The following is a 27,571-nucleotide window of genomic DNA, read 5'->3' as shown; positions in this document are numbered from 1 at the left end:
ATTTATTGTGTTTGAGGTGTTATTTGACGTGCTAGTTGATAATGGAGATAATATATGTGTGGTAAATTATGATTCGAATGAGTGTTATAGTTTTTTTTGCGTGTTGATCGTTTTATTCAGGAGGACTGAAGATTTTATCATATTAAAAAAAATGGTGCATAAATACGTTAATTTTATTTCAGTCTTACGTAAATGCTAAAACTTAGCATACCTAATATTTTTCGCATGATATTCTGATTTCTACTGCATCAAACGTGCAAATTATTATAAACATTAATACATATATGCATTGTATCACATTTTATTTATTTTTTTTTGTATAGGTCGTTGCGCAAACCGCGAGTGGTGGTCGCGCGTGTCTCAAGCGGCGCGCAATGGACACGCTACAGCTTCAGCCGTGTTGCAACATATCACCAAATGGTGCGGACCTGCTGACTTTTCGCACATTTAATTTTATGTAAAATTGTAGAATTAAAATAAACGATTTAATTCAAACTGTGTTTTATTAACAGACCCTAAACCAATACATAAATATATTGTGGGACAAAATGTAATATGGATAGACCGATATTCGTTTTATAGTCTAAAATCCGAATTAATATCGACCTTCAGCCATTTGATAACCAGATGGGACGTATTTTTTTAACAAATATACCTAATTTATGATCAAACATGGCTATGATAACTTACCAACTAACTTACCTATCAAAAATTTTTTAATGGATTTTCTTTCATCAATTTCATTCTTTTGATAACCAAACCAAAATTTACTTCACTGCTGATAGTTTTAAACATGTAGAATAACGTAATTTGTAATATATGTAATAAAATAAGTTTTATTATTTACTAGGCGCTAGTTACTTTCTAATAAAATAATAATGTAGCTTTCTTTTAGTAAAAAATCATTTAAATCGGTACAGTGTGGTACAGTCCTTTTGGAGCCTATTGAATACAAACAAAAAAAAAACTTTCAGATTATTATCCAACATGTAATTATTATGGCATAATATTTTTCTAAGCAATTATTTAAATAAAAAACCTTAAGTTTTGCTAAAACATACACAATTGATGAGATTTAGGCAATATGTATAGGTAAAAAAGAAGTAAATGACCAAATTCAGGTCATACTTGGTAATCAATAAAAAAATTGAAGTCGTAGTCGTCGTAGTCTACACGAACGCAGATGCAGTCAGAAAGCTACTATTGTAATATTATGTAGTATTTCATTAAAGCACTATTTGTGCGTCAATGCTGTTAAGCTGTCTAGCTTTGCCTACTTCAAATTATATGAGTAGACTTATTTTAAATATACATTAGACTAGCAAAATAAACTACTTTCGAAAGCATAAAAGCCTTCAGCTCTCGTCTTAAGAATAGCTCGTTCCAACAAATAAACTTTTCAGCAGAAAGATAATAAAATAAATATTATAGATACTAAAAGGAGAGGTTTTTAAAATAAAACACAAAATTTTCACTATAATATCAGATTTTTATCACATTTATTTAATAATATACTTTTACACACATATTTTACGTACAAGAATTTGTTTGATAAGTTTTCGCTATGAGTACTAAAATATAATATATAATAATTTATGTAATGTATTATATTATAAGAAGATATGCAAAAAACCATTGTAATTTTCAATAGATATTATAAGGTTATTCTCTTAGGGCCGAGTAATATACATATTTTTATTAAAATAGTAATTATAGCGAAAACCGCACAATGACTTTGAACTATAAAGAAATAGAGTTACAGTAAGATAAGAATTTTAATACCTGGTAAATATGTTATGACGATATTTGATTCCAAAATAATTATTTATCACAATAAAATGTCGCAGGTACAGGTTGTCTCTATATAGATATGTTAGGCTTATACTTCGGTACTTAATTAGGATATTGTGGTAGAGCTCAACGAGGCACACTATATAATTAATATAACATCTTCTTAAATAGAATATTATTTGTTACACTAAAATATTAAGATAGTAAGCGTAAATGATTTGATCGATTCTAACATAATATGTTAGAATTTATGATCAATATAATTCTTTAAAAATCTTAACTTGTGATTTATAATAAATATACAACTTACAAGAATATTTTGTTTAAACAACTAAATATAGAATTTCTTATTGCACTCGAATCGTTTTTGTAGTTTTTAAACGAGTCAGGGCTAATATTTTTTTCTGCGTGGTTTCTGAGTTTACGGTCCATCTACAAGTCTACAAGGGATGGTTTTAGATAAATTGTCTCGTTCATAAAAATATGTGATTTAAGTTACTTTTAGGCTTTAGAATAAAGGGACCGTTGGAGTTGTTCCAAGGGCGGATCCAGCTTTAGTGCCAGGGGGGGGTCACATAGACGTGGTCAATTTTCAAAAGCTATATTTTGGTAATTTAATTGATACGTAGATTTTAAAAAAATTGGTCAAGTGCGAGTCGGATTGGCGAACCAAGAGTTCCGTACAAATTTTTTTTTATGCTTTAAAATTAAATTTATGCTTTTTGCAATTTTTCCTTTATCTGTGCTATAAGACGTAAGTTTCTATTAAATAAAGATTCTGTGTTCACGGGAAGTACCCTGTAGGTTTTGATTCCTGGCAACACTTGCGAATGTTGATAAGCATGAAATGTATGTTTTAGCAATTTTTCCTCCATCTGTGCTGACATTGCTTTTAACCAAATTTCAGAACTCTGTGTTCACAGGAAGTAGTACAATACCTATAGATTTTGATTCCCTTGCGATAATGTCGAAATTTGCGATAATTTACGGCATAAACGGCTGTATCTTTTGATTGCGTTGGCTTATAAGTTTGATTTTTTCACAGCTATAAGGAACCGTAGATTTGAGTATTCGGTATGAATTTCAGATTGATACCTCCACGCGTTCCTGAGAAAAAGGGTCTTGATAGGCAGACAAACTTGAAAAATATATATTTTTTGCAATTATTCCTGTATCAGTACTATAAGATGTTGCTTTGTACCGAATTTCCAGATTCTGAGTTTACGGAAGGTACCCTGTAGGTTTTGAGTTTTGATTCCCTTGCGAATGTCGAAATTTGCGAAATTTTTCGGCATTTACGGCTGTATCTTCTGATTCGTTGACATAGAAGTTTGATTTTATTATAGCGTAAAGGTATTATAGACTTGAGTTTTTGGTATGAATATCAAGTTAATATATGTCAGCGTTCATGAGTAACAGGGTTGTAAGTTAAAAAATTTTTAAAATATTTTTTTATATTATAATCTAAGGAAAAATTCATGCTTTTCGCAATTAGTAAACAAATAAATCTTTAAAACTACGCAACGAATTTCGATGCAGTTTTTTTAAAGATAGAGTGATCCAAGATGAATAGTATATTATTTATAAGGTTCTAGAGAAAGCGGGCGAAGCCGCGGGCGGTAAGCTAGTCTGCGTTATAAGACGTTTGATTGTACTAAATTTACTACCCTGTAGGTTTTGATTTCTTAGGGAGTGTCGAAAAATTTCAGCAATTACAGCTGCATCTTTTGATTGCGTTGGCTAAAACGTTTGAATTTTTCACAGCATCAAGGGACCGTAGACCGTAGGATTTCGACATTAGCAAGGGAATCAATACCTGCAGGGAGCACCCTGTCCCGTAAACACAGTCTTGAAATTGAGTAAAAAATATCGTGTTATAGCACAGATGTAGTAATAACTGCGAAAACCCTAATTATTTAATTAAATTAAATAAAAATATATTTTTTAAATAATTTTAAACTTACAATCCCTTTACTCATGAACGTCTACATGTATTTAATTGATATTCACATCAGAACTCAGGTCTATAATAACTTAAATCTGTTATTTAATTCAAATTCTATGTCAACGCAATCTGAAGAAAAAGCAATTAGAGCCGCATATTCTGTAATTCGCAACTACTTGCAAGGGAATCATCAATCAAAACCTACAAGGTACTTCCCGTGAACACAGTCTTGAAATTTGGTTAAAAGCAACGACTTAAGCACTTACAAGCACAGATAAAGAAAAAAATCCTTTAAACAAAATTGTAAGATACAACATAATGAAAAAATATGTTTGCTCGGAGTCCTCGGTGCGCGAGTCCGACGCGCACTTGGCCGATTTTTTGTTTTAATTTGACAGTATTTTCTATTGTTCATTTAAAAAAAAATTGCTATTTTATGTCTTATACACGAACTGGGATATTTCGATATTTGAGGTTTTGTGTGAAAAGTGTAACAGCAAAAGTTGTAGAAAAAAAATTAATTACATACAACTTTACTTTTTTACTACACTTTATTCCGCAGTTATAGTTTTTTTTTTAAAATCGAAAAACCTGTTATTTGTCCTTAAATTACGACCACAGGTCGACCCTAATAAACTTTTTCTATAATTTTTGTTATATTCTCTTCCGTTACCGTTTGTAATTAATTTCATTGTTCTATATTACTTTTATGTCTCAAAATTCAATAAAAACATCTTATTGAACAGTATTAATTTGTTAATTTAAAAAAGTTAATATTAAATTAGTGGTCCACTTAGGTCGTGGACCTAGCCCAGGGGGGGGTCATGACCCCGTGACCCCCCCCCTGGATCCGCGCTTGAGTTGTTCTTTGTATCTTAATAAAATGTTACTGACGTTAGTATATCCAAATAATATCTTATTGTCATATACTTAAATAATTTTTAATATTTATATGATTTAATTGCATTAAAAAAGTGATGGTTACAAAAAAAAAAAAACAAGATCTAATTTTATTACTTTCATTTTTTCTGAGACCCCAATATCATATTGTTCCCTAAGCGCTTTCGCGCTTGAGCTTTTTTTGGCAAAGTTTCTTTCTTTTAATTTCACTAGAAATGTTTCGCTAAAATATATTTAATATAGGTAATAGTTATATTCTAAACGTCTTCGAGTATTTTGAAAAATAGTAAAAATATCAATACCATTATATTACTTTTTTGATATTAGAGGAATTATTGTTTAAAACAAATTCAAGTCTTTGAAAAATGTATTTTGGAACGTTTGTTCATGATATCAATGAATTGAGGTTATATTTAATTTCTGATGATTATGAGATGTGAGCAAACATATTATTATTACGTATATGTTACCGGAAATGCACTAAATTCGTCATAAAATACAATTCCTAGGAAATGGATGTAATTCCTAAAATCGTTTAGAAATGTGTAAAATAAATTATATAAGACACATATCCTAGGAATTACATTTCCTAAAAAGAAAAAGGAAATGTACATTTTTAGTGTAAAAATGTGTTAGCGGAATTGTATATATTGCCTAGGAATTTTAGACAATTCCTGGAAGGCTAGGTGGAATGTTGGAATTTTACCGCCGTTAATATTTAATAGCCCTGAGCGTTGCGCTTTGTAAGGACGGGTTGTATGTTTTGTATTGAAATCGTCTAGAAGAAATAAATGTAGTCAAGGATGAGCTGATATGACATCACTACAAACTCCCTTATAAGAATATTATGCTAGAAAGGCAAGTTAGTAAGGTTTAATATAAGTAGATTTTTATTGCTGAAAGTATGTATATGATATACATTTGTACATAAAGTAGTCGATAGATATAGGTGCATTTTTCGGCACATTAAGAAAATATTGTCAAGCGAGTCTCTAAGCATTGGAAGAACACAGAATTGGGTGATATATTATTTCTATAATATAATATTTCATTGACAGATATGTAATTTGTAGCTAACACCGATATAAATAATCTTTGACAAATATAAGATATTATTTTCTAGGCCTGCAGCATGTTTGTACAACGAGCGTATCTCATCTCTCTACAAAGTGCTGCGACGACAATCTACCTTTTCTTATAATTTATACTTTTTCTATAATATACTTATATCCTTCTTAACACATATAATTTTAAATATTATGGTTTTACCATTAAGAAGTACATGATTCGTCCATCTACACACATATAATATGAATACATGAAGATATTTTATAATGGAGATTTTAAATATATTCGTAACTGGTACAAAGACGTAATTAAGTGATGTGAAATGACACTATTTCTCTAAAGAGTATAAAAAGGCCGATATCATATTGTTATCACGAAAGTAGTTGTGCGTAGAAAATTTTGAAAAATAATTTATATTTACAGTTATAGATAATATTTTGACACGAAGAAACGAGACATCTAGAGTGTAGGTAGATTAGTCATTCAGGGAAAATTCACTAAAGCACAACCTTGGAAGAATAGTACCTAGATGCACTTACTCGCTACCACTTCACTTAACACATCTATAAGTCGTATAAGGCAAAGTGTCGAAGTTGGGGTCATTATTTCAGATGAAAACATTCACATTACAAATAACTACTGACATTAATAAGATCGGCGAACTTTCATTTTAAGTCAACATTTGCTACACAATTATGTGAAGGAAAGAAGTTTTTTTTGCTAAAACCAATTTACAAAATATGTAAAGTCACATTCGTCACCGATTATTATAAAACGGAAAGTTTTAATAGATATAAATAGTAGGTATATTACGAAGCTACTATACAACATATAAAATCTCTACAAATTGTATATAATATTTTAATACCTATTACAAATCTCGCAAAATATCGAAGTAGCTCTGGAACAAAACCGTTTGCATCGCAGGTCTGCATTTTAAACATTATTTATTAGACAGCGTTCAGCATAATGGATACGAGCTGCCGTTAAAGCGTTTCGCTCGAAAGCCACTTCGATTTATGGCGTTACCAATAATACAATATAGTAATAATACGCATCAAAGCGGAATCGTAAGCTCCTCGACCGGGGTGCTCGCGCGTCGGCCGACGGAAGGGGCGACGGTCACTACTGAGCCAAAGAAGACAGACCTAACAGAAGAGCGACCGACGCGGCGCACAGTCGTCAGCACATCACTACAAGGGACACGTTGGGGCAGAGCGGGTGCCGTCGCGGGCGGGGGCCAGCGGCTAGCGCGAGTGGCTGGCTAGTCGTGGGCGCGCTCGGGCGACGGCTCGCGGGATCAGTCGGGCGAGTCGCAGGCGAGCGAGGTGGCGGGGAACAGCGGGTACCAGCCGTACGTGCGCTGCGGCAGCGTGAGCTTGTCGAGGCAGATCTCGGCGCCGCCCAGCGCCAGGTTGTGCTCGAACCCGCCGCAGCGCTGCCACAGCATCACCACTAGGATGCGCCCGAGCGACTCGCTCGCCTGCACACGCTTGTTATTATTATTTGAAGGATAGATTTACAGCTTATTGATTATTGGTTAAAATTACACATAATATACCTAAGATTCCTAAGAAAAAAAAGACTTGAAAATTTTGAAATAAAATATTTATCCGAAACCTATTCTTTAAGTTATTAAAAGATTTTTAAACACCTCAAACAAATATTTAATGTAAGTGAAAAGTGAAAACCAATGAATTAGGGTAACTTATTCAGCTTAAAATGAACATACTTATAATAATTCCTAAATGGGCGTTAAAAACAGACTTTTACACATTAAATAATGAAACATCACGCAACATTATTACAATTAGAATTTTGATTAGACATTAGAAAATGTATATTTTGTAACAAAGGTTTCTATCTCACCTGATACTTGAGCGTCTGCTTGAAGTGCGGCTCCGTGGTGCGACGCACGACGCGCGTCTTGCGCTTGTGGAGCCACTTGTCGCCGTCGCGCAGGTAACACTTCACGTACGAGTCGGGAACCTCGCCGTTCACGCCGTACACGCGACGGGCGTGGGAAACCTGTATATACGTGTTAATACAAAAAATTAATTAAAAAAAAAACTATTTGATGATATGTAAATAATCAATGTTTACAAGTAAATTGTGTTTACAGATGATTATTATAATATTTTTCAGGCATTTCAAATGAGTCTCGTATTCAGTTGATGTACAATATTAAAACTTTTGTTATTCTTTACTTTTCAACTCTGCAAAACGCAGTTTTGCCACTAACACGTTAGCAGTTACTGTTCAACATGTCGATATAATTCTATTTTTACACAAATGTTTACTATTAATTTCGATTAAACAGAAGCACATTTGAGACACGTAAAACAAGGTCAAAGTATCTATAGTCATCTGTAAAGTCAAATTTACTTTACTATAGACATCTGTAAACATAATTTACCTGTAATCATTTAGTCATTATCAAATAAAACCGATCCCAATCGTACCTCCAGCTCCAACTGTCCCTTGATCATGATGATGCTGATGTTGATCTCCGCGTGCAGGGGCGGCAGGGCGGCGGCGCGCGGCGGCAGCTGGCCCGGGCCGAGCGGCACGCCGCCCGCGCCGTCCGCGGGCAGCGCCTCGCACGCGCCCGCCGCGGGCACGGCCGCCCACATGCTGCCCTTGCGCCCCGTCGCCGTACCTGCGCACGTCACCGTCATGCCCCACCGCGCCGCACACCCCCCATTTGGGTACATTGATACAAAAATGTATGCGGAATTAATAATTTTAGATTTTTTACTTTCAAACTTTCTGAAAAATTATGAAGAAGGTTTTAACGTTAATTTTCTCAATTTTAAAATTTTACGTACGTTAAGAAATCCTTTATCTACCATAATTGTTATAGAGGACGGATACTATGGCACGATAAAGAGATTTTAGCGCGTTTTAAAATAAATAAAAATTATTTTCATATCAATGTCCCCACCCGACGGGCAACGTCGTGAGGTTGACGAATTCATCGTTCTGTTCATACACATTAAAATGACAACGATGCAACAAAATAACAATAATGAACCATTCAATCGAACATTTATAATAAACACACAATAAGCACGTCAAACAGCTTCGTGCCAATGTTTACGGTCTCTTTAAATACATAGATCTCAATCGGTATTTTACCTAAACACATACATGAAAGAAGAAGCATATCAACGAGTGCAGCCAAGAGTGTTTCCGAGGCTCTAATAGTCGCTCAAAGCAGTCTCCGATTCATTACGATGGTAAGCATTCCGTGTCATGAGCAGCCATTGATCGTAAGGTAAGGTCGAGGTGTTAGAGAAGTATTGTCATGCGACGGCCGGAGTGCGCTACGGCATGCGCGCCCGCGACCTACGCGGCGCCCTACGCGCGCTCGGGGAGGCCCCTTACTGTGTGACCAACTACGACCTACGCAAGGTATGTACAAGAAGTCTAATAGTATGCGGTTCAAACAATGAATGATATTCGCGAAGGTGATGAAGTTCTTTATTTAACCTAGGCGATACGATGCCATCGACATGAACGTAGACGGGTAGCCGAGGAGACGGAACACAGAAACGGATGAAGTGAGCGTGATCGCCCGCAACGGGGCATGCGTCAGGACAGGACAGAACAGACACAGTGAAGTGATGAGAAGCATCGGGCGCAGCCACATTCAACGGTGCGGGCGCGGCCGGCGCGCAAGCAATGTATGACCCATGCTACTACGAGCCGCCGGCCCCCGCCGCGCCCACGTGTCGCGGGCACACGGCGCGCGGGGGCCGGCCGCCCTCGGACGGCACAAGGGATCGTGTACACGGCCCGACGTTCGCTTACCGAGGTGCTTACGGTCCGTCGCCGCCGACCGAACGAGCACAACAGTACAGGTCAGTACCCTCAATGTTTGCATTATCTAGTGGTGGGCGGTAGGCCTATTGGGGAAAGTGTATATAGCTACAGAATACTGACAAACACTCTTAATGATTAACCTGAGGCGGGTTCGGATCTTTAATTTTACTTATAAATACGATAGGTCATGAGTCGGGTTCGATACAGAGTAAAATATGTAATGGTCGTCTTTTTATCGATAACTGACAAATAACTATGAGGTCGTTTTAAATGAAACTGGGAGCTTTTAATCAATTAAAAATGTTTTAATCGACCGATCCGACTTCGGATGGGCCACGTATAGGTTTCCTCAGCGGTAATTAGTGAGTCATGTGATGCGGGGACGTAACGTGTGAGAGGGACGAGGGGGAGGGCGAGGAGGGTGTCGTGTCGCGGGTGGGGCGGGAACACTCACGTCGTGCGGTGGAGCCAGAGAGCGATAGCGTGCGACCGAGCTCACCCTTGACGGCGCGCAGCGAGCGCAGGATGTCGTCGGGGTCGCGGCGCACGCACGACGAGCGGCGCCGCTGCCGCGACACGCACGCCGGGCTCGCCTCGCCCGCGCCATCTGCGCAACGTCCCATTGCACATGCGCACTTGTGCACTATTCATACTAACCGTTCGCGCGACTTCGTTCTGTTTTCTACATGTTACTGCGACTTCCCAATGCGCCAGTTTGTAAATATTTTATAACTGTCGTCACCGTAAAATTGTAAACACCGACAGGTCATCTATCTCGCGAGATTGCAAACTGTCGAAAAATTGTGATCCGAATTGCTTACAATTTAACGCACTATTTTTCGGTAGATTACATTCTATCGAAGTTAAACCGTAAGATTTACAACCTCATGTTCGTAAATTAACAACTTTCAAGAGAATTTATTTTAACCAAATCACAATTTTTCGTCAGTTTACAACCCCACGAGATAAATTAAAACTACCCAACGGCTTTTACAATTATATGGTAACTTATAAATGTGTCACCGTAAGATTACGAATACCAATAGTTCACATACAATTCAACAGATTATTTTTTAGATAAAGAATAATTTTTCAATTTCCGTTAGTTCAAAATATCATGAAGTAAATCATAAACTAGCGTTGTTAAATCTTACGGAGACAAAACATACCAAACACATGAGGTGCTTATAGCATCCCTGCTGGCATATTTAACACTTTTATCTTATATACCTAAGTTTTTTAAACAGATAGATCCAAATAGCTAAACAGAACAGAAGCTGTGATCGGAAAATAGTAGGTATGCTTACTCATAGAGGTTATCTATTACAATTTAATCAAACACATTACAATACTTGTACGTCACATTACAACGTTTTAGCCTACATTGTCTACACTTCATTTCGTACCTTCTAAGCAATATACCACAGAATAACAACACTTACTAGTATCGGCATACTTCCTTAAATACCTTTATCCTGTTGTTGGAAGGAGGATCTGCGAGAGCCAGGCAGGGAGCGAGAGAAATCCTTGCCCAGTTGGTAAACCTCAACCTCCAGGGTTTCAGATTGAGAGGAACCGCGACGAGAGCCGCCCACCCAGGCGTGGTCTGGGTGCAGGAGTGACGCACATTCACCGATCGAATCAACGTCATCTGAAATATATAAAAATATTGTATGTAAAAATATTAAAATTCATAAAACATAGTAATAAATGTAAAACACTATATACTAGTACTACATAAACATAAGTTATAGGTAATTGATCATTTTATCACATGAAAAAGATCTGAAATTAGATTTGAGTAGCCGTAAGCTCAAAGATTTATATGCCTCTATGCGAGATTTCCAACTTGTAATTGAAGTATTTTTGATGCTCCACTAGAATTTACATTATTTTATTTTTCAAAATACACGTCACATTGCAATTGTACTTCGACAATAATTTACGACAAACAGATCACTAGACTCTACACTATATTATCTAGAATTCTATAAATATAAAACTCACCAGACACAGATCGCTGTGACGCAAAGTCCCCGCGCCGCAAAGCACGCGCCCCCGATAGAGACGAGCGTGGCGAAGCGTTGGCGGAGCGAGTTCCGCGCTCTTCTAGCGTCCACCACACTGCGCGCTCTTCCGCGAACGCTTTCTCTAGGTCCATCTATGAGAGATGGCAATATGCAATTTTAAGTATTTTTCGGATGTTTATAGTTTTGGAAATGAGTTGATAATTTATCAATCATGAACTGATAAATAATTATTCAAATAAATAACACACTATTATTGGTATAGGTAGTATATTATTATTAGTCTGTGGTATAGGGTATTTATTGATGAGTTTTTCAAACACACGAAACAAAATAATCCTCTATAATGTCATAAAACTACTTAAAATACAACGAATTAATAAACCACTAACAGTACACTCCCCAATAAGCACGGGGTCTATCCGGGCAGGCGTCTCACAGCGTCATCTCGAGCGCTCGACCCGTCAACAAGTCTACCGTCAGACCACCAAAGCTCAGCGTGGCATTCCATACTGGACTGCAAGATGCGGTCGTACGTACGTACTCTAAAGCTAAATAACCACTTACAGTGCACTCCCCAATGAGCACTGGGTCTATCCCCGGGCATGCATCCCACAGCGTCAGTTCCAGAGCTCTTCCTGCCAACAAATCTGCCGTCAGTCCACCAAAGCTCAGCGTGGCATTCCATACTGGACTGCAAGATGCGGTCGCACGTACGTACTCTAAAGCTAAATAACCACTTACAGTGCACTCCCCAATGAGCACTGGGTCTATCCCCGGGCATGCATCCCACAGCGTCAGTTCCAGAGCTCTTCCTGCCAACAAATCTGCCGTCAGTCCACCAAAGCTCAGCGTGGCATTCCATACTGGACTGCAAGATGCGGTCGCACGTACGTACTCTAAAGCTAAATAACCACTTACAGTGCACTCCCCAATGAGCACTGGGTCTATCCCCGGGCATGCATCCCACAGCGTCAGTTCCAGAGCTCTTCCTGCCAACAAATCTGCCGTCAGTCCACCAAAGCTCAGCGTGGCGTTCCATACTGGACTGCAAGATGCGGTCGCACGTACGTACTCTAAAGCTAAATAACCACTTACAGTGCACTCCCCAATGAGCACTGGGTCTATCCCCGGGCATGCATCCCACAGCGTCAGTTCCAGAGCTCTTCCTGCCAACAAATCTGCCGTCAGTCCACCAAAGCTCAGCGTGGCATTCCATACTGGACTGCAAGATGCGGTCGCACGTACGTACTCTAAAGCTAAATAACCACTTACAGTGCACTCCCCAATGAGCACTGGGTCTATCCCCGGGCATGCATCCCACAGCGTCAGTTCCAGAGCTCTTCCTGCCAACAAATCTGCCGTCAGTCCACCAAAGCTCAGCGTGGCGTTCCATACTGGACTGCATGATGCGGACGCTGGGTCCGTTTCTACGGGTGGACAGGTTTCCCTACGAAAATGGGAATGTTTTTATTGAGGAATTTTATGTATGTGTCGTTGTATATTGATGTAAATATTTCAACTTTTTAACAATAAATGTTTCACAGGTTTAGTAGCTTGTTAATATGTCTTCATTTATAAAATGCAATTTGCTGTTTTAATAGTTCCTAATTATTTCGTAAATTTCTCAAAGCTATCTTCTATATGAATGGGATGGGTAGAATGAGGTCAAGGTACCTAGAGAAACATAAATATGCAATATTTCTGTGAAGAGCAGCAAAATGTTAATTTAAATATAAATTTCTCAGATTTGTACGAGAAGAAAGTTTTCTTGGAATATTCTGACCCGTTAAGTAGTAGATGCAAAAATATATTCTATAAATAGAAATTATACATATCGTTATAATTAAACTTGATTAGGTATAATTGCGAGTGAATTATTCTAGAAATATCTAGCAAATCGATAATAGTTTTTATTTTCAAAAAGCATTAGGTACAACATGTATTCTACAACAGTGATTTTATACCATAGCGATTGTTACACAGACCGAAAAAAGGAGTATTTGCGCTTTACAAAGTAAATTACTTATATCTAGATACAGAATAAACTATGAAACAAGAATATTTAGATACACAATAAATACGTTCAAAAAGCATATTTACAGCGACGGTAAGAGCCGTATCCTCGCGAACGCTTCTGGCTCATCCCCGTATCCGAGCGTGTGGTCGCGCGGCGGCAGATCGTCCGCGGCTATGAGCAGCACGATCAGCTTGCGCAGATCGCACTCGAACCACACTTGCAACTGGGCTCGCGCTGGCGGACGCTCTCTGGCACGTTCCGCTCGCTCCTGTTCCTACGTGTATAACACTGTGTTACACGTGGTATGGTACACCGTATAGTACGATTCTAAAGTCATAGTGGTTCGGAAAAAGGCAATAGGCGATACAAATAAGAATAGGAGCGCCATATTGCCAAATTCTGTCAAAGCTGTTAATTCTAACCAATTAATCTAATTTAAACAACGTTTGTATTTAAAATTGATGAAAAGGTTACTTCCTAGCCACTATTAAGTTAGAATCGTACTATATCGACAGTCACATTTTGTAAATTTCCGGATGAACATTTATATCTATTGGAGCAAGAGTCGTAATTCTAGTGCCCATATTAAGTCGTTAAAATTTGAGTAGGTACTAAAACTTATATTCCTGTTCAGTAATAAACATCAACAAGTAACTTCTCGCGGTTGGCGAACTTCTTCGTGGAAATCTTGTGGAAATTATAAAAGGATTGCATTGGAGCTAACTTCTGCTCTGTCTTTTATTAAAAGTTTTAAAATATTTTCCCTTATGTTTTAAAGATGTATTTATTGAATAGCAGATATTATTTCAAAAATAAAACCATTTTATGGAAAATTGCAATGTTACTAATGATTGCTGGGCAGGAATATTAGTGTTAGTTTATAGGGCAGGATTTCAATTTAATCTGCTAGATATCATCACAAATCTCGGTGGAATTAATTATAATGGAAGGGGACAAAATGAAACTAAATTGAAGGAATAAAGGAAAATCTAAATGAACGGTTATCTCTGGAGGATGCGCCATTCAATCGTAACATGCAGAAACCATCAGCTATCGAATATCTGTCAACGAGACGTTCTCGCCTCTATCCGTGCGATCAGAGCAATGCATTCATGTCATCATTCAGAGTTAGATATGTAAGTATAATTCGATTATTAACTTGTATTTTTAAATAAAATATCATGCTTTGGGCGCAGGCTATCCATACAAAGTAAGGAATAAAATCTGACGCTTTCGTCCGCCATGCATCAAGCTTCATCATGCTGAACGGTTGATAAGCCGAAATTTATAAAGTTTTATGGACGCATTGTGTTTTTGAAAATTTATCTATTGTTATCATTTAAATCTAATGCCACAATCATCATCGGTATAGCATCTAAAGAAGTATCGTGAAATCTATGTAACTATGTGACTCTACAATTTCATAAAAGGGTACAGCTATTGACTACAATCGACTTTATTTTTTTGGTACTGAATGGAATTCATATATTTCATTAAACGAGTTCCATGATTATTCACATTCACACAATAATCTATTGGCATCGTTATACAAATAGCACGCATTTTTCATCATTCGTGTCGGCTCGCTAACTTTGTGTAAAATCGAGCGTTAATATCGAAAGGTACGATCGTCGTTTGTCGACGATTCACATTCGAAATTAGAACTCGGCGTCGGCCGACAACACATATTGGCACACGGCACATCATGCACATCGCAATGAGTAGATCCAAATGAGCATTCGAGTGAAGCGCGAGTATGTACACTGTGTGGGACATCACGAAGTAAGCGGGCGCCTGTCGCTCAAGGGGTTGGTGCGCTAGCGGCCACCGTCCAAAGCCTACTGAGTACTGTCTAGTTGCGAGCGAGGAGCCACTCGCAACGTGTGCATCACACTACGCTAGACCAGCCCCCTACCGTGATATCTTAAGGCGGTATTATTTTCAGGGTGGAAAAATGACAACACTTTACTTGTCGTGTAGTGCCATCACTTTCGCACGATGGAAATAATGCTGCTATAAGACATGACGGCAATGACCCCCAGCAAGACGAGGTACACGACGTGCGGCAAGACGGAACAAACGGGACGGCGGATCGGCCCGGGTGCGGCTACTGAGTACTGGCTCACCTCGGCGAGGTCCTTCCTTTCTGTCGCTTCTGATCCGCTGGATCCTCATCTTTATCACTTTGTCACTTTTTTATCTTGTCATTTTTTTTTGGTGTTGTATTTTCGTGAGCGATTGTCGTTGTAACTATGTTCTGTTAAAGCTTTTAAGCGTCGACGATATCTAGCTTATCTATGCAAGTATTTTAGAATTTACATCGTCGTACTACCTATGTAAATAATCGATTACTCGATCGTATATAACCTACACTACTAATCAGCACTATAACTGCGCTTGGCGCTTTTCTCTACACTTACTGATATTTTTTTATTGGTCCTATACTGTCAATGGTTCCCTAAAAGTTCTTCTAGCGTTGGGCCGAAATTAAATCGGTGGGGTGATAGAAAAAATAAAAATCTGAAAATAATTATAGGTAGAATTTTTTCACACACGCATCACTCGGGTATTAACAAATGGTAACAAATAACAATAAATAACAAACAAACGGTGAAGTATAATTAGATAAACGTCTTAACTAAACTTAGATAGTCTTTATCTAAATAGTAAAATTTAACAAATTCGAACAGGTTCACACTTACATTCGTAAATAGAAACAGTTACTCTCTTACAAATAGAGTGGAAGATGTAGGAGCAATTAGTGCTACAGTATCACAGCAGATCAGCGGTTACCGACTCCTGCGCTTTGTTCTAATAGTAAGTAGGTAACAACACTTTTACAACACAAACAACAAATATCAGAAAAATAAATGAACTGTTTATTTATTATAAAAAGCTATTTAGACTTGCATTATAACATGGTGATGAACTTTAGTGTTATGTTTAATTCCTTAATTATTATCTATATTAACATATATTTTTCTGATACGGTAACTTATACGGTAGTCTGTAATATATTAGAAAGATAAGCAGTAGAGATAGTTATTACACAGTTACGGTTAAATCTTATTCGATTAAACAATATATGAGTCAGTTTATTAAAAGATTAATACAAGAGAAGGGAAGCGCAGGAGGTACCGAATGACGTCACTACAGTTCATGAGGGAACGTCTCGTCACAACACATATTATATTATTAAGTTATATAAAACACGATTAATTAAAGCCTGTATGAGTATTATACCGGGGTTTTCGGCAATTTCCGTCGGGTCGGCGACGACGGCGATTTGTCCGTTTCGGGCTCTGTGGATCAAACGAACTTGTTATTCTCAATGCCTTATTTCACTGTATTTTTCGTCAAAGGTCACAGGAACATATTTCATATTGAAATTAATCTTTAAACATACTATTACTAAAAATCTAGCACACATTAAGCTTTAGTTAATAAATATAAAAATATTCCAATATACTTAAATTTCGAGTAAAATGGTTCCTTCCTTTGAAGATGCGATAGATACGTTAACTATCTTATAACTTAGTTAATGAACGTTCTAGAACTGTGATGGGAGCATATAGTCAATTAAAACAGTTTAGGCTTGAAGCTACGGCACTCTATTGGCAAAACGTATAGCTAGATCTAATCTATGTACAAAGTAAGCCGTTAGTCCTTATCCTAATGATACTATAAGCCTATAAAGAATTGATGAGCCTGTGATCAATTGAATGTTTTTCAGATGTGTCTCAGGACAGATTCTAATACTAAGAGAGCATTCACAAATACTTATTCAGAATGCAAAATATAAATCACAGTAATAACTGCGGGAGATGAATATTTTTTCTGCAAAGGTTATAAATGCTGTAACCTAAATTATGACTCTTCAAAATTAAGTATCACAATAATTATTTTTTGCACTAATGTGCATTGTTAAAGATTGCACAGACACCGTTCTTCAGAGCATGTTTAATAAAATATAACTGCACTGGAATAACAACATGGATTATCAACAATATTTTTTTCGAAGTTAATTATCTACAAAATCAAATCAAAATTATGAACAAATATTATTTTCAATGTCATCTTCTAAATCTAAGTGTTTTGCAAAATGTAAGACCAAGATTATAAACATGGATTGCTCTCAACATTATTCTCCAGGCGAATTGCCATCTAAATAATCAATTGTAAAACACGGACTACCTATTTATGTAGCATATCTTCCAATTTAATTGTATCGAATAGAAGTATATCATTTATACCCTCTATAGGTTAATTGCAAAACTTATTGAAGGAATTATAATAAAAAATACACATTATCAACATTATCTTCCAAATTAAATATCGAAAAGCCACATTTATCTCGTATTTTCAACAAGCATACCATATAACGCATGGTGGTGAGGCTGCAGCGCGGCGGGCGCGGGCTCGTCCAGCTGGTGCGCGGGCTCCACGAGCAGCTCCACCGTGTCCCCCCCGCGCTCTAGCACCGCGCATACTTCCTCGAAACTGCGCTCTGTTAGCGATACCCCGCACCATTCCAGGACCTAGATGATAGGTTTTACTAGGTAGAGTTAAATGAGAATTATAGGACAGTTGAATAATACTTAGAACCGTTCTAGGATAAAAAACACAACTTATTGTCTATCACCGCCGCGTTCTAGCACCGCGCATACTTCCTCGAAACTGCGCTGTTAGAAAAACTCTGCACCATTCGAGGACCTACTATAGATGCGGTGAAATGTCTATTAGCAATGATTGATAATAAATAAATAAAAAGGCTATACGCCAAAATTATTTATGGTGTATAACTTGGCTATGGTGTTTGCTCAATAATTGCTCGTTAGGTCTGTATCAATTTAAATGATACGGTCGTTAAAATCGAAAAGGGCTTAGTTACTTAAAAAAAGAATCCTTAAAATTAGTGCACTCCATAAAATTTAATGAATAAACACACAGGCGTTCTCAGTATCCTTCACTTTATTTGGACCTCGTTGAAATAATGAGTTTTACAATAATGAGTAGGTATTGGAATTCTATACGACAAGGCGCCATAAATCATAAAATCCATTAAACTTATTTGTATATTACTATTTATTATGTTTTTTAGAAATAATTAATCATTGGTAGAATATAATGATTGGTATTATCATTGCATTTGTGTACCTACTTCAATTAATTTTAAGTGTATTTGTATAATCGATGTTTCGGTAGAATTCTAAAACATTTCGATATTTTTTATTACTAAAATAAAACCTTTACTACTTTACAAAACGTTATTATTTACTTTAACGGGAACATAATTAAGTAAAAGATAAATTGGGAACTTTAAGTGAACTCTTAAACGAATGCTTGTCCAGATAAATTGTTAGACAGTTTTAAAATTATAAAGTTCGTTGTTGCGGTTTCTAGCTTAAACAAAAATGAACCAGAAATAAATTATGAACATTCCACCCGCGGCTTAGCTTAGCTTAGCCATACAATTTCCATCCCATATTTTACTCGCATGAAGTTTTGTTTTGGTAAATATTAAAAAATGTAATAAATATATTAAATGTAACTTATCCTATCCAAAGTCCGTCTCTTTTACAAATTTCAACACAATCGGTTCAGTAGTCTGTAGCTGCGTGAAAGCGTAACATTAATCATAAAATGTATGTTTAATAAATAGGGAAAGGTACGGTACGATAAAGCAATTTTATGTATGATCGAGCAAACAAGCTTGTGGTTCGCCGGCTACTTCCCATGAACATATCCACAGGTAGGCGTGCGTCATGTGCTACTAAGGAAAAAGAAAAGAAACATTTATTACACAAATAATAAGTAGTTCATATAATAATTACCTTATCCCCTTGCTGCAGTCCCGCCAAGTCAGCGGGTCCACCGGGCACGGTCCACACAATGACGGCCTCGCGCCGCCCGCTTGCATCGGGCTTACCGCCAACCACTCGCATGCCGAAACCCCGGGCTAGTTAGTAATATTTGAGTATATCTTAATATATATAAATCTCGTGTCACAATGTTTGTCCTCAATGGACTCCTAAACCACTTAACCGATTATAATAAAATTCGCACACTATGTACAGTTCGATCCAACTTGAGAGATAGGATAGTTTAAACATGTAGGTACCACGGGCGAAGCCGGGGCGGACCGCTAGTAAATATATATTTTATACACTTGTAATGAACTTTACAATACTAGATTCCATATAAGTAACAACGAACACTTTGACGGAATACCCTAAAAAGTACACTAAAAAGTAACCCTTTAAAATAATTGATTATAAAAAATGTGACCAAGATAAAGGTGAAATAGCATTTGCAATTTTCAAAATAACATCTTAAATAATAGTGAAATTACGTTTAAAACTCCATTATAAACAGATGGGTAAATAAAGGTCAAAAGAATATAAAGCGTGGTAAAATAAATTTATGTCTCTCGTACTAAAATAGCCTTGCAAAAGCTCTTCGTTATATAGGGTTCAGTGATTAGAGGTGACTCTTGCCATTTCGCTCATAACAAAGTAAATCAAACGCAAATTTAAATAAATTTGTCATCTGACATTTTTTTTCACGATAATTTCACAATATTGTATGTAGCGAAATAAAGTTATAAAATATTAAGACCATATTGAATATAATGGAAATACATTCAAGAATATGCGACGCATTCAAGAGTTTTTCTTAAACTTTTGCATGTCAAGTTATTCTTATGCCATTCTTAGTGAAGCACAAATTAAACGAGCTTCGATGCTTTGCCAAGTCACACTCGCACGCGGTAAATTCTCTTTTCAATTAACATTTAAGTCCTGGATACGTAAAAAGAACAAATATCGTATGAAAAGGGGTTTTAAAGGTCGCTGTAAAAAGGACAGAGGTAAAAACGAATGAAAATACATTTTTGATGTTTTGAAATTCTCATTTTCAAATGAGTAGAATTCAATAAATGGTTAATCTATATTTTATATATTTTTATATCTTAATAAAATGTACTGTATTCTGTTTTCAACAAATAATACTTAAAATCACAATATTTTACTTACATCGATGCCCCTTATCATTAGGGTCCCGTCGCAAAGTGACTCTCCGTGGCGTACGATCATCAACATCATGTATAACAATCTTTATCGCCTCTGCGTCAACTGACATCTGTCTAGCTGCTGCTGCAGCGGCTGCAGCGGCTGCAGCGCTTGCAGACGCTGCTGCCGCTTCGCTTTGTTCGGACGTTCGGGATGCTAAAGCAGCCATAGCGCTTAAAGCGCCCGTTCGTTGTTGGAGCGCTGCTATATCGGGCCTAGTGTCGAAGTTAGAAAATATACCTAATTCAATCAGTGATTTATGAAAAGAGTTTAACGAAACTATGGAAACGGTTATAAATGTTTTCTATAAATAAAAAAAATGTCTGTGTCGTTTTTTTTCGATAACGTCTATGTCAATAATGTCTGTGTCAATAACGTCTGTGTCAATAACGTCTGTGTCGCTAACTTCTATGTCGCTAATGTATATGTCGGTAGCATCTATGTTGGTAAAGACAGACACATACGTTACTGACATAGACGTTCTATGTCAGTAGGTAACGTATGTGTCGGTACCGTCTGTGTCGCTAACATCACTGTTGATAGCGCCAGGATCCCGTAGCCACTACGTTTACTGCTGATCTCTATAACTCTATATTATAGGCTATAATGCGTATAAAGCTTACAGTTGGCTTCCCCGTCGCCGTATAGGCCGCTCCTCGTCCACGCTAAGGCCGCTGATCTGCGGCGCGGTGTCGGTGACGTCTGTGTCGGGGCGGTACGAGCCGCGCCGGGAGCCCGCCGCTACTACGTCTACTGCTGATGCTCTGGGTTATACGGAATAATAATAATTTATACATTAGATAGATAAATTTCAATCAAAATACGAAACATGTATAGTTATGTTAATAATTTTTTTAACCAAATACAAATAGAAGTAATTAATTGGACAGATTTTAATGTTTAATTAATAGCTTATTGTACTTTTGAAAATAGATCGTAGCGAGAAAACAATTGATTCATTGATAGAGGAGCTAAAACAGCAATTATTACTAAAAAATATTGATAAATCCAATATAATAATTTGCTATATGAAATTCAAACTCAAATGCGAACAGACATTTTTTTTTAATTTATCCGAAACCTTAATTTCCCAACTTTTCCAAATTTACAAGTGTCCCAGATACCAGAGATATTTTTCAGATTGACAGGGGAAGAGACAGTTAAAAGAGCTGTCAATTAGCTGTGAATTATCGTACTTATGCTTTACAGGTAGCACGTTATAAAATGTTTATGTAGCAGGTAATTCACCATTAAAAGCTCTTCCGTGTTCACTTGAAAGTAGAGCAAGACCCTCCAATTTTATGACCGTCCTGAATTTAAGTCGTTAACTTTATTTACAGAAAATGTTAGCGTTATCGAAAAATCTTTTTCCTTATCTTTCGTATAGCATCTTCTAGCTTTATCGATATCTCATAATTAGGGCGGAACGTTTGCTTACGGAGTTCGCTTTTGATATAAAGAAACATTTTGCTACTTTGAGTTCTTATCTTAAAGCTACCAGGGCCAGATCAAAGGCAATTTACAGGAAAGCAAAATATTTGAAATACATTTTGTATGTGATACTTTAGCAGTTTAAATATGTATAAAGAAACTGTCACTTCTGCCAATCTTTAAGATGAAGAGGTCCAAATTGTTTGTGAAGATCCTTCATTGTTTACCACTTCATATCTATAACGATAATGGAAACAGGGATAGACATTTTAATACACTGTAACTGTGTAACAGCTTTAGCTGTTCTACATAATAGTTAATAACATACGCATCGAATATCGATAGTTTATCCTGAAAGTAATTAATGCAACTAATAAAAAGTAGTTAATGTTACAAATTCAACAGATAATTAAATAATTATTTTCCATTTCTGACAGATAACAAAAATCGAACATATCCAGCCGAGTATAACTATATGTGTGCTTATTCAAACTTGTGTGTGTGTCCTTATTCAAACTTGTGTGTGTGTCCTTATTCAAACTTGTGTGTGTGTCCTTATTCAAACTTGTGTGTGTGTGTGTGTGTAATTATTGAAACTTGTGTGTGTCCCGTTTCGACATACCTGCGCGACATAGGCGGCGGCGCGGCCAACACCGGCTGGTGCGCCTTCTGCTCCTCGTCGCACGAGTGCTGCCGCGGCGAGCGCACGGAGCGGCGCCGCGGCGACACCGTGCTCGGCCGCCGCGACTCCACCATGGGGGTGGTGCTGCCGCCGCCCTTTAACTGCCGCCACGGGCAGCGTGGTTAAACGTGGATATTCGTTTATATTATTATTGATACACACCTAATTCTATTTTAGGGTTTTGTATGTAGCTAAGATAAGAGACGATGATGAGAAAGCCACAATATTGTAGATGATAAATAAAATAAATAAAAGTAGATTTTGTGTAGGAAAATTACTTAATAATAAATTATCTCTTATAGAACCAAATATTTACTCAGGGAATTTCGCAAAATTATAATAATTATTGATTAAAGCTAGATTCACTCTGGAAATATTTAATATTCGGTTAATTATTTTGAACCAGATAGCTATTATTTACATCAATTAATTTCAGTATTTACGTGTTATACAATCTCTCTGTATAACAGCTGAAATTTCGTTCAAATATTAACGAAGTTTATAATAACTTAATGTTGAAATAATAAATTGAATATTACTCAAACCTTGCGAGCGCAAAAATGAGTCAATAGTTGTTTCTGTAATTCAGCTAAGAGCTGCAATTAATTAAGCGACACTAACATCAAACAAGAGGTCCCGAGTGTCTGTTCTTTTTCAATAAAACACTAAAACAAAGTGATCAAGTGATTGCTGTGTGAACAATGAATAATGGAAAAACAATTGAGCGAGGATCCCGTCCGCGTCGCTCGGGACAAAAACTGCACTTGGAAGACGTACGACACTTTTACATTTTTCTTATTCTCATCTTACGGGCAAAGATTTCATATCTTTTAATGAAAATTTTCTGATAGAAATATTTTCATTGTGAATTCTACAAATTAAATTAGACTGTCATGTCATATTCGCGTACAAATTATTTTACTATTTTCAAAATTGTTATTACCCATTCTACTAAATTAAATTTCATTGCTTTTTAGAATCAAATAATTACCTACCCTTATATGAGTGAATTTATAAAATATGTCATCTAATAAACAAAATGTTCAAACCTAAATATAAAATATGTGAATTTTAGCTATACTTTAGATATACAGGGTGTAATCGATAAGTGTGCACAAGCGATTATTCCGTAACTATTGCATTGCAGATATCAAAAAACTTTAAACTGATATCGAAAGTACTTAACCTAATGAGTAAAATGGTCATGATAAATTTTTTTAAATAAAACGAGAAATATCCAAAAATGTGACATTAAACGCTCCCATACATTTTATTTTCCATACATTTTGTATTCATAGCAGATTTTCGAAGTGAGAATTTGTCGTTTTATTTTTAAAAATTTATTATGGCCATTTTACTTATTAGTTAAAGTACTTTCGATATCAGTTTAAAGTTTCTTGATATCTGTAATATTTACGGAATAATCGCCTGTGCACACTTAACGATTACACCCTGTATATTTCTAAACCCCATGACTTCATAAAGACATGGCGACCGAGGCGGTGCACTACTACTACCGAGCCTTGCTTCGGTGTCGTCGCAATAACGCCTCTATAGCTACGGACCTAGTAAACATTACCTTTTCCAGTTCCTTCAGGGAAGCGGGAGACACATCGGAATGTCGCCTCAGTTCTGGTGACCGAGGCGGTGCAAGCCCACTGCTACTACCACCGCTACCGAGCCTTGCTTCTGAGTGTCGCCGCTGTAAAGCTTCTAGTACGGGCACGTCTAGAAGGGAATCCGTGCTGTCTTGTGCTGCGGGCGGCAATCGAGGACCGGCTTTGCGACGGCATACTGAACATCGCCATGAACTCTGTTGTGACGAAGTTTGTAGTGTTTATTTAGTGAATACATGTTTACTAAAGATTTGTGTTCGAAGTACATTCTGCGATCAAACAAATAAACAACTTTTTTGAGCCGGTTATGTTTTACTGAGCAGAAAATTTATTTTCTGCGGAATATTTCCTATACTTTACTTATAAAACTATTTATCGGGCAATAATAACTTTATAACTATCAACCAAACAGCTACATTAATCAATTTAAAAACAAACGACCTAAATAATAAACTTACTGCTTCATCATCGCCAGCCGGCTTGGAGTAAGAAGAGCAGTCCTCACACACCCTGTGCTGGCAGCCATTGCATATGTGGAATACTTCGCCTGGCTTCAAGGCTTTCAGGCACACTCGACACGCGCCGGCTCGCGAAGGAGCTTTGCCGGCCTCGCTAAATATTTATAGTCATTGTTCAAGTATTATATGTTCTTATTTGTATACAAAAGTTATAAATGTAGAAGAATTTGTAAACTAGTAATACGTAAAACGTACTCATATTTCATAATTTTATTAATCCACAAGAATATATTGCAATATATTAAGTGTTCTAGAAAATGCGGTTCCTTTTATTTAACTATCGTTTGTATTAATTGGGGTTTGCATCAAAGATAGAACCGATTTTATTTAAAGAAAATAAAAATGTGATGCTGTGGATAAAGTTAGCGAAGCTATTTCCGCGAAACTCTTAAAGTAATGAAAGTTATTAGTAAAGGAAATTATTTTCTTCGATAGAAGTTACAATTTAATAAAGGATTGCAAATGGAAATCATTTATAATTCCGTTCACTTATACCGTTCATTTGTTACGTCTGAAATAAAAGTTTACGAAAGTTTAAATTACGTTCATCATAACGAAAAAGTATTGTTTATTTATTATTCTGTTTTTGTTCTGTAAAGGTATAGAAACTAAAATTACTTTCTTTTTCGTAAAAATTACTTCTTCTTCAAAACAAAAAGGTACCTACCTAAAACAATGTAAAAGGAATGGTGTGCTGTGCTCATACAAATATAATTGTATCACAATGACTCAGCAGTTATTGAATTAATAGCGACCATAAGTTTTGCGACAACTCTATCGACGTTTGTAACAATTCAATTAATCAAGTCGATAACAAAATGGCATAGTTGTTAGCCCATTGTTCGAACTGAAATATTAATTGTGTTACATAATGATTTTAAATCAAATTGAAATTTCAATAGGCGTTGCAGACAGAGAACACATGTTCCAGATATAAATAATGGAATGAAAGGACTAGTTTCTACGCTCCAGATATATTTGCCAATGTTAATAAACGATTACATATAAATGAATGTTACTCACTTACGCTATTAATGCAATTTATTATAATTCTTAGACTAAAGTTGCAGTTGGGGGACTAATAGTTTGCAGCATCATAATGCTTTCGAGTTAATATAGAGGATTATGAAACTTACCGTTCAGTCTTAGCGGGTTGTGGGGGAGGCGGCTGGGCAGGCGGTGGAGTCGGCGCCGGTTCTACAGTCTCCGTTAGAACAGTGCGAGGTCCCAATTTCGTTACTAAAAATAAAAGATTATTTTAAACAATGCATGATTTATGTGATTTGAGAACAAATCGTGTGATGCCTACATTAATTTATCATATGAATGTGAGGTCATGTATTCTTATGACTGCTTTTTACCCATTCAAATGGCTTGAACTGGAAAAGTATTCTTCCATTGAAGGCTACTTTTTACTTAGCTTAGCTTACATTTAGAAATTTTCTTATAGTTAGTAAAGTAAAAAAATTACATACTTACGCGATTATTATTTCTAAATATGCCAGACGATATTATGTATTTCCAAAACGTGTTTGAAATTATTGTTGCATATTAAATATTAAGAGAATCCATTAAAATTAATTTACTTATGAACATAATTCGTGTAGTTGCGCTAGTATTACACTGAAACGTATAATACGCAACTATTCGAATACAATCGCCGGAAAATGTTGAAGTTATGTGGAATAGAGTAAATTCAAATATGTTGAGAGACAACTCAGCCACTCCATTTCTGGAATCCACTAACAATGAATGCGTGCCAGCGCCCCTGGGAAGCTCTCAACGATATTTCGCTCGAATATTGAGAAACGTTCATAAATTCCTCACTGAGCTCCCATCAAATACTCTACGTTTTTGCCTAACGTTTATATTATATACGCCAATTTTTTAGGCTGGCATGAAGGTTCTTTGCTGGATTTATTATAAATGCTAACTATTCAGAGTACGCTATAGGAACTTTTGGTTAAAATTTATTTTATCTAAAAATTTATTTAATCAAATTTTTGTTTATTATATGAAAGCGTGTTATCATTGGTATTTGTACATATTGCTATTGGTACATATTTCATATGTAGGTAAAGGTTGGATTCTTTGCGTTTGCGTATTTTCCCATCTTATTTCCATTTAAATTTTCAAGATAATATCTTTAGCAAACATTAAATGAATCAAAGAATATATAAATATATCTTTTATTGAGCGCAATACAATGTCGATCTACTAAGCACTCTTATAAAGACATGTCAAGATAAGAAAACAACGAAAATACATTACCTATAATGAACAATATTCTATTCGACGAAAAAGTAACATTTTAAGATAAAAATAGTTATACGACATGTTTAGGCCTGAGAGATTACGAGGAGGTATTCAGTGATATATTCCACCCGATGGAGCTTAAAACCGATATCGACTTTCTGCCGCGTTGCTAAGAATACTCTTGGGCACGACGAGTAATATTTCAGAAGTCTATGAATAAATAAAACACCTGTGATCGGGGAATTTTATAAGCTATAATCTTTTATTAAACGAACACACTGAATTACTTCGCTTATCGAATTAATGATCGATGCGATGTCTTAGGTCTTTTATATTATGTACAAGAAAACAGACTAAGTGAACCTATATCTAGTCGGTGTGAGGTTATTTGTATGAAAATTCGTAGGTACTCGTATTTCTGC

General features: G+C 36.3%; 2 protein-coding genes across 2 annotated transcripts in view; one reads left to right on the top strand and one right to left on the bottom strand.

Moving 5' to 3' along the window:
• Oseg2 (intraflagellar transport protein Oseg2) overlaps positions 1-451 on the top strand; it is a 40,651-nt gene extending 40,200 nt beyond the window's left edge. The window contains exon 35 of the mRNA XM_089701913.1: positions 324-451. Coding sequence (XP_089558039.1) covers positions 324-451 — 128 coding nt within the window. The remainder of the gene's footprint in view (positions 1-323) is intronic.
• Positions 452-4,595: 4,144 nt separating this feature from the next.
• The window catches only part of Fife (regulating synaptic membrane exocytosis protein fife), a 40,396-nt gene continuing 17,420 nt past the window's right edge, over positions 4,596-27,571 (bottom strand). Inside the window, exons 3-19 of the mRNA XM_089701562.1 lie at positions 26,030-26,132; positions 24,834-24,987; positions 24,339-24,572; positions 22,700-22,860; positions 21,270-21,410; positions 20,611-20,861; positions 19,411-19,535; positions 17,952-18,114; positions 16,820-16,878; positions 13,660-13,850; positions 12,832-13,006; positions 11,537-11,690; positions 10,998-11,180; positions 9,984-10,136; positions 8,167-8,363; positions 7,574-7,732; positions 4,596-7,187 (exon numbers count right to left, since the gene is read on the bottom strand). Of these exons, the coding sequence (XP_089557688.1) occupies positions 7,005-7,187; positions 7,574-7,732; positions 8,167-8,363; positions 9,984-10,136; positions 10,998-11,180; positions 11,537-11,690; positions 12,832-13,006; positions 13,660-13,850; positions 16,820-16,878; positions 17,952-18,114; positions 19,411-19,535; positions 20,611-20,861; positions 21,270-21,410; positions 22,700-22,860; positions 24,339-24,572; positions 24,834-24,987; positions 26,030-26,132 (2,786 nt within the window). The 3' untranslated portion in view covers positions 4,596-7,004. The remainder of the gene's footprint in view (positions 7,188-7,573; positions 7,733-8,166; positions 8,364-9,983; positions 10,137-10,997; positions 11,181-11,536; positions 11,691-12,831; positions 13,007-13,659; positions 13,851-16,819; positions 16,879-17,951; positions 18,115-19,410; positions 19,536-20,610; positions 20,862-21,269; positions 21,411-22,699; positions 22,861-24,338; positions 24,573-24,833; positions 24,988-26,029; positions 26,133-27,571) is intronic.

This window comes from Colias philodice, chromosome 12 (assembly GCF_061535455.1).
Source record: "Colias philodice isolate Cphi_HAF_F1 chromosome 12, ilColPhil1 Martin Lab GWU primary, whole genome shotgun sequence".
NCBI lineage: Eukaryota > Metazoa > Arthropoda > Insecta > Lepidoptera > Pieridae > Colias > Colias philodice.
This window is presented reverse-complemented; position numbering and strand designations above follow the sequence as displayed.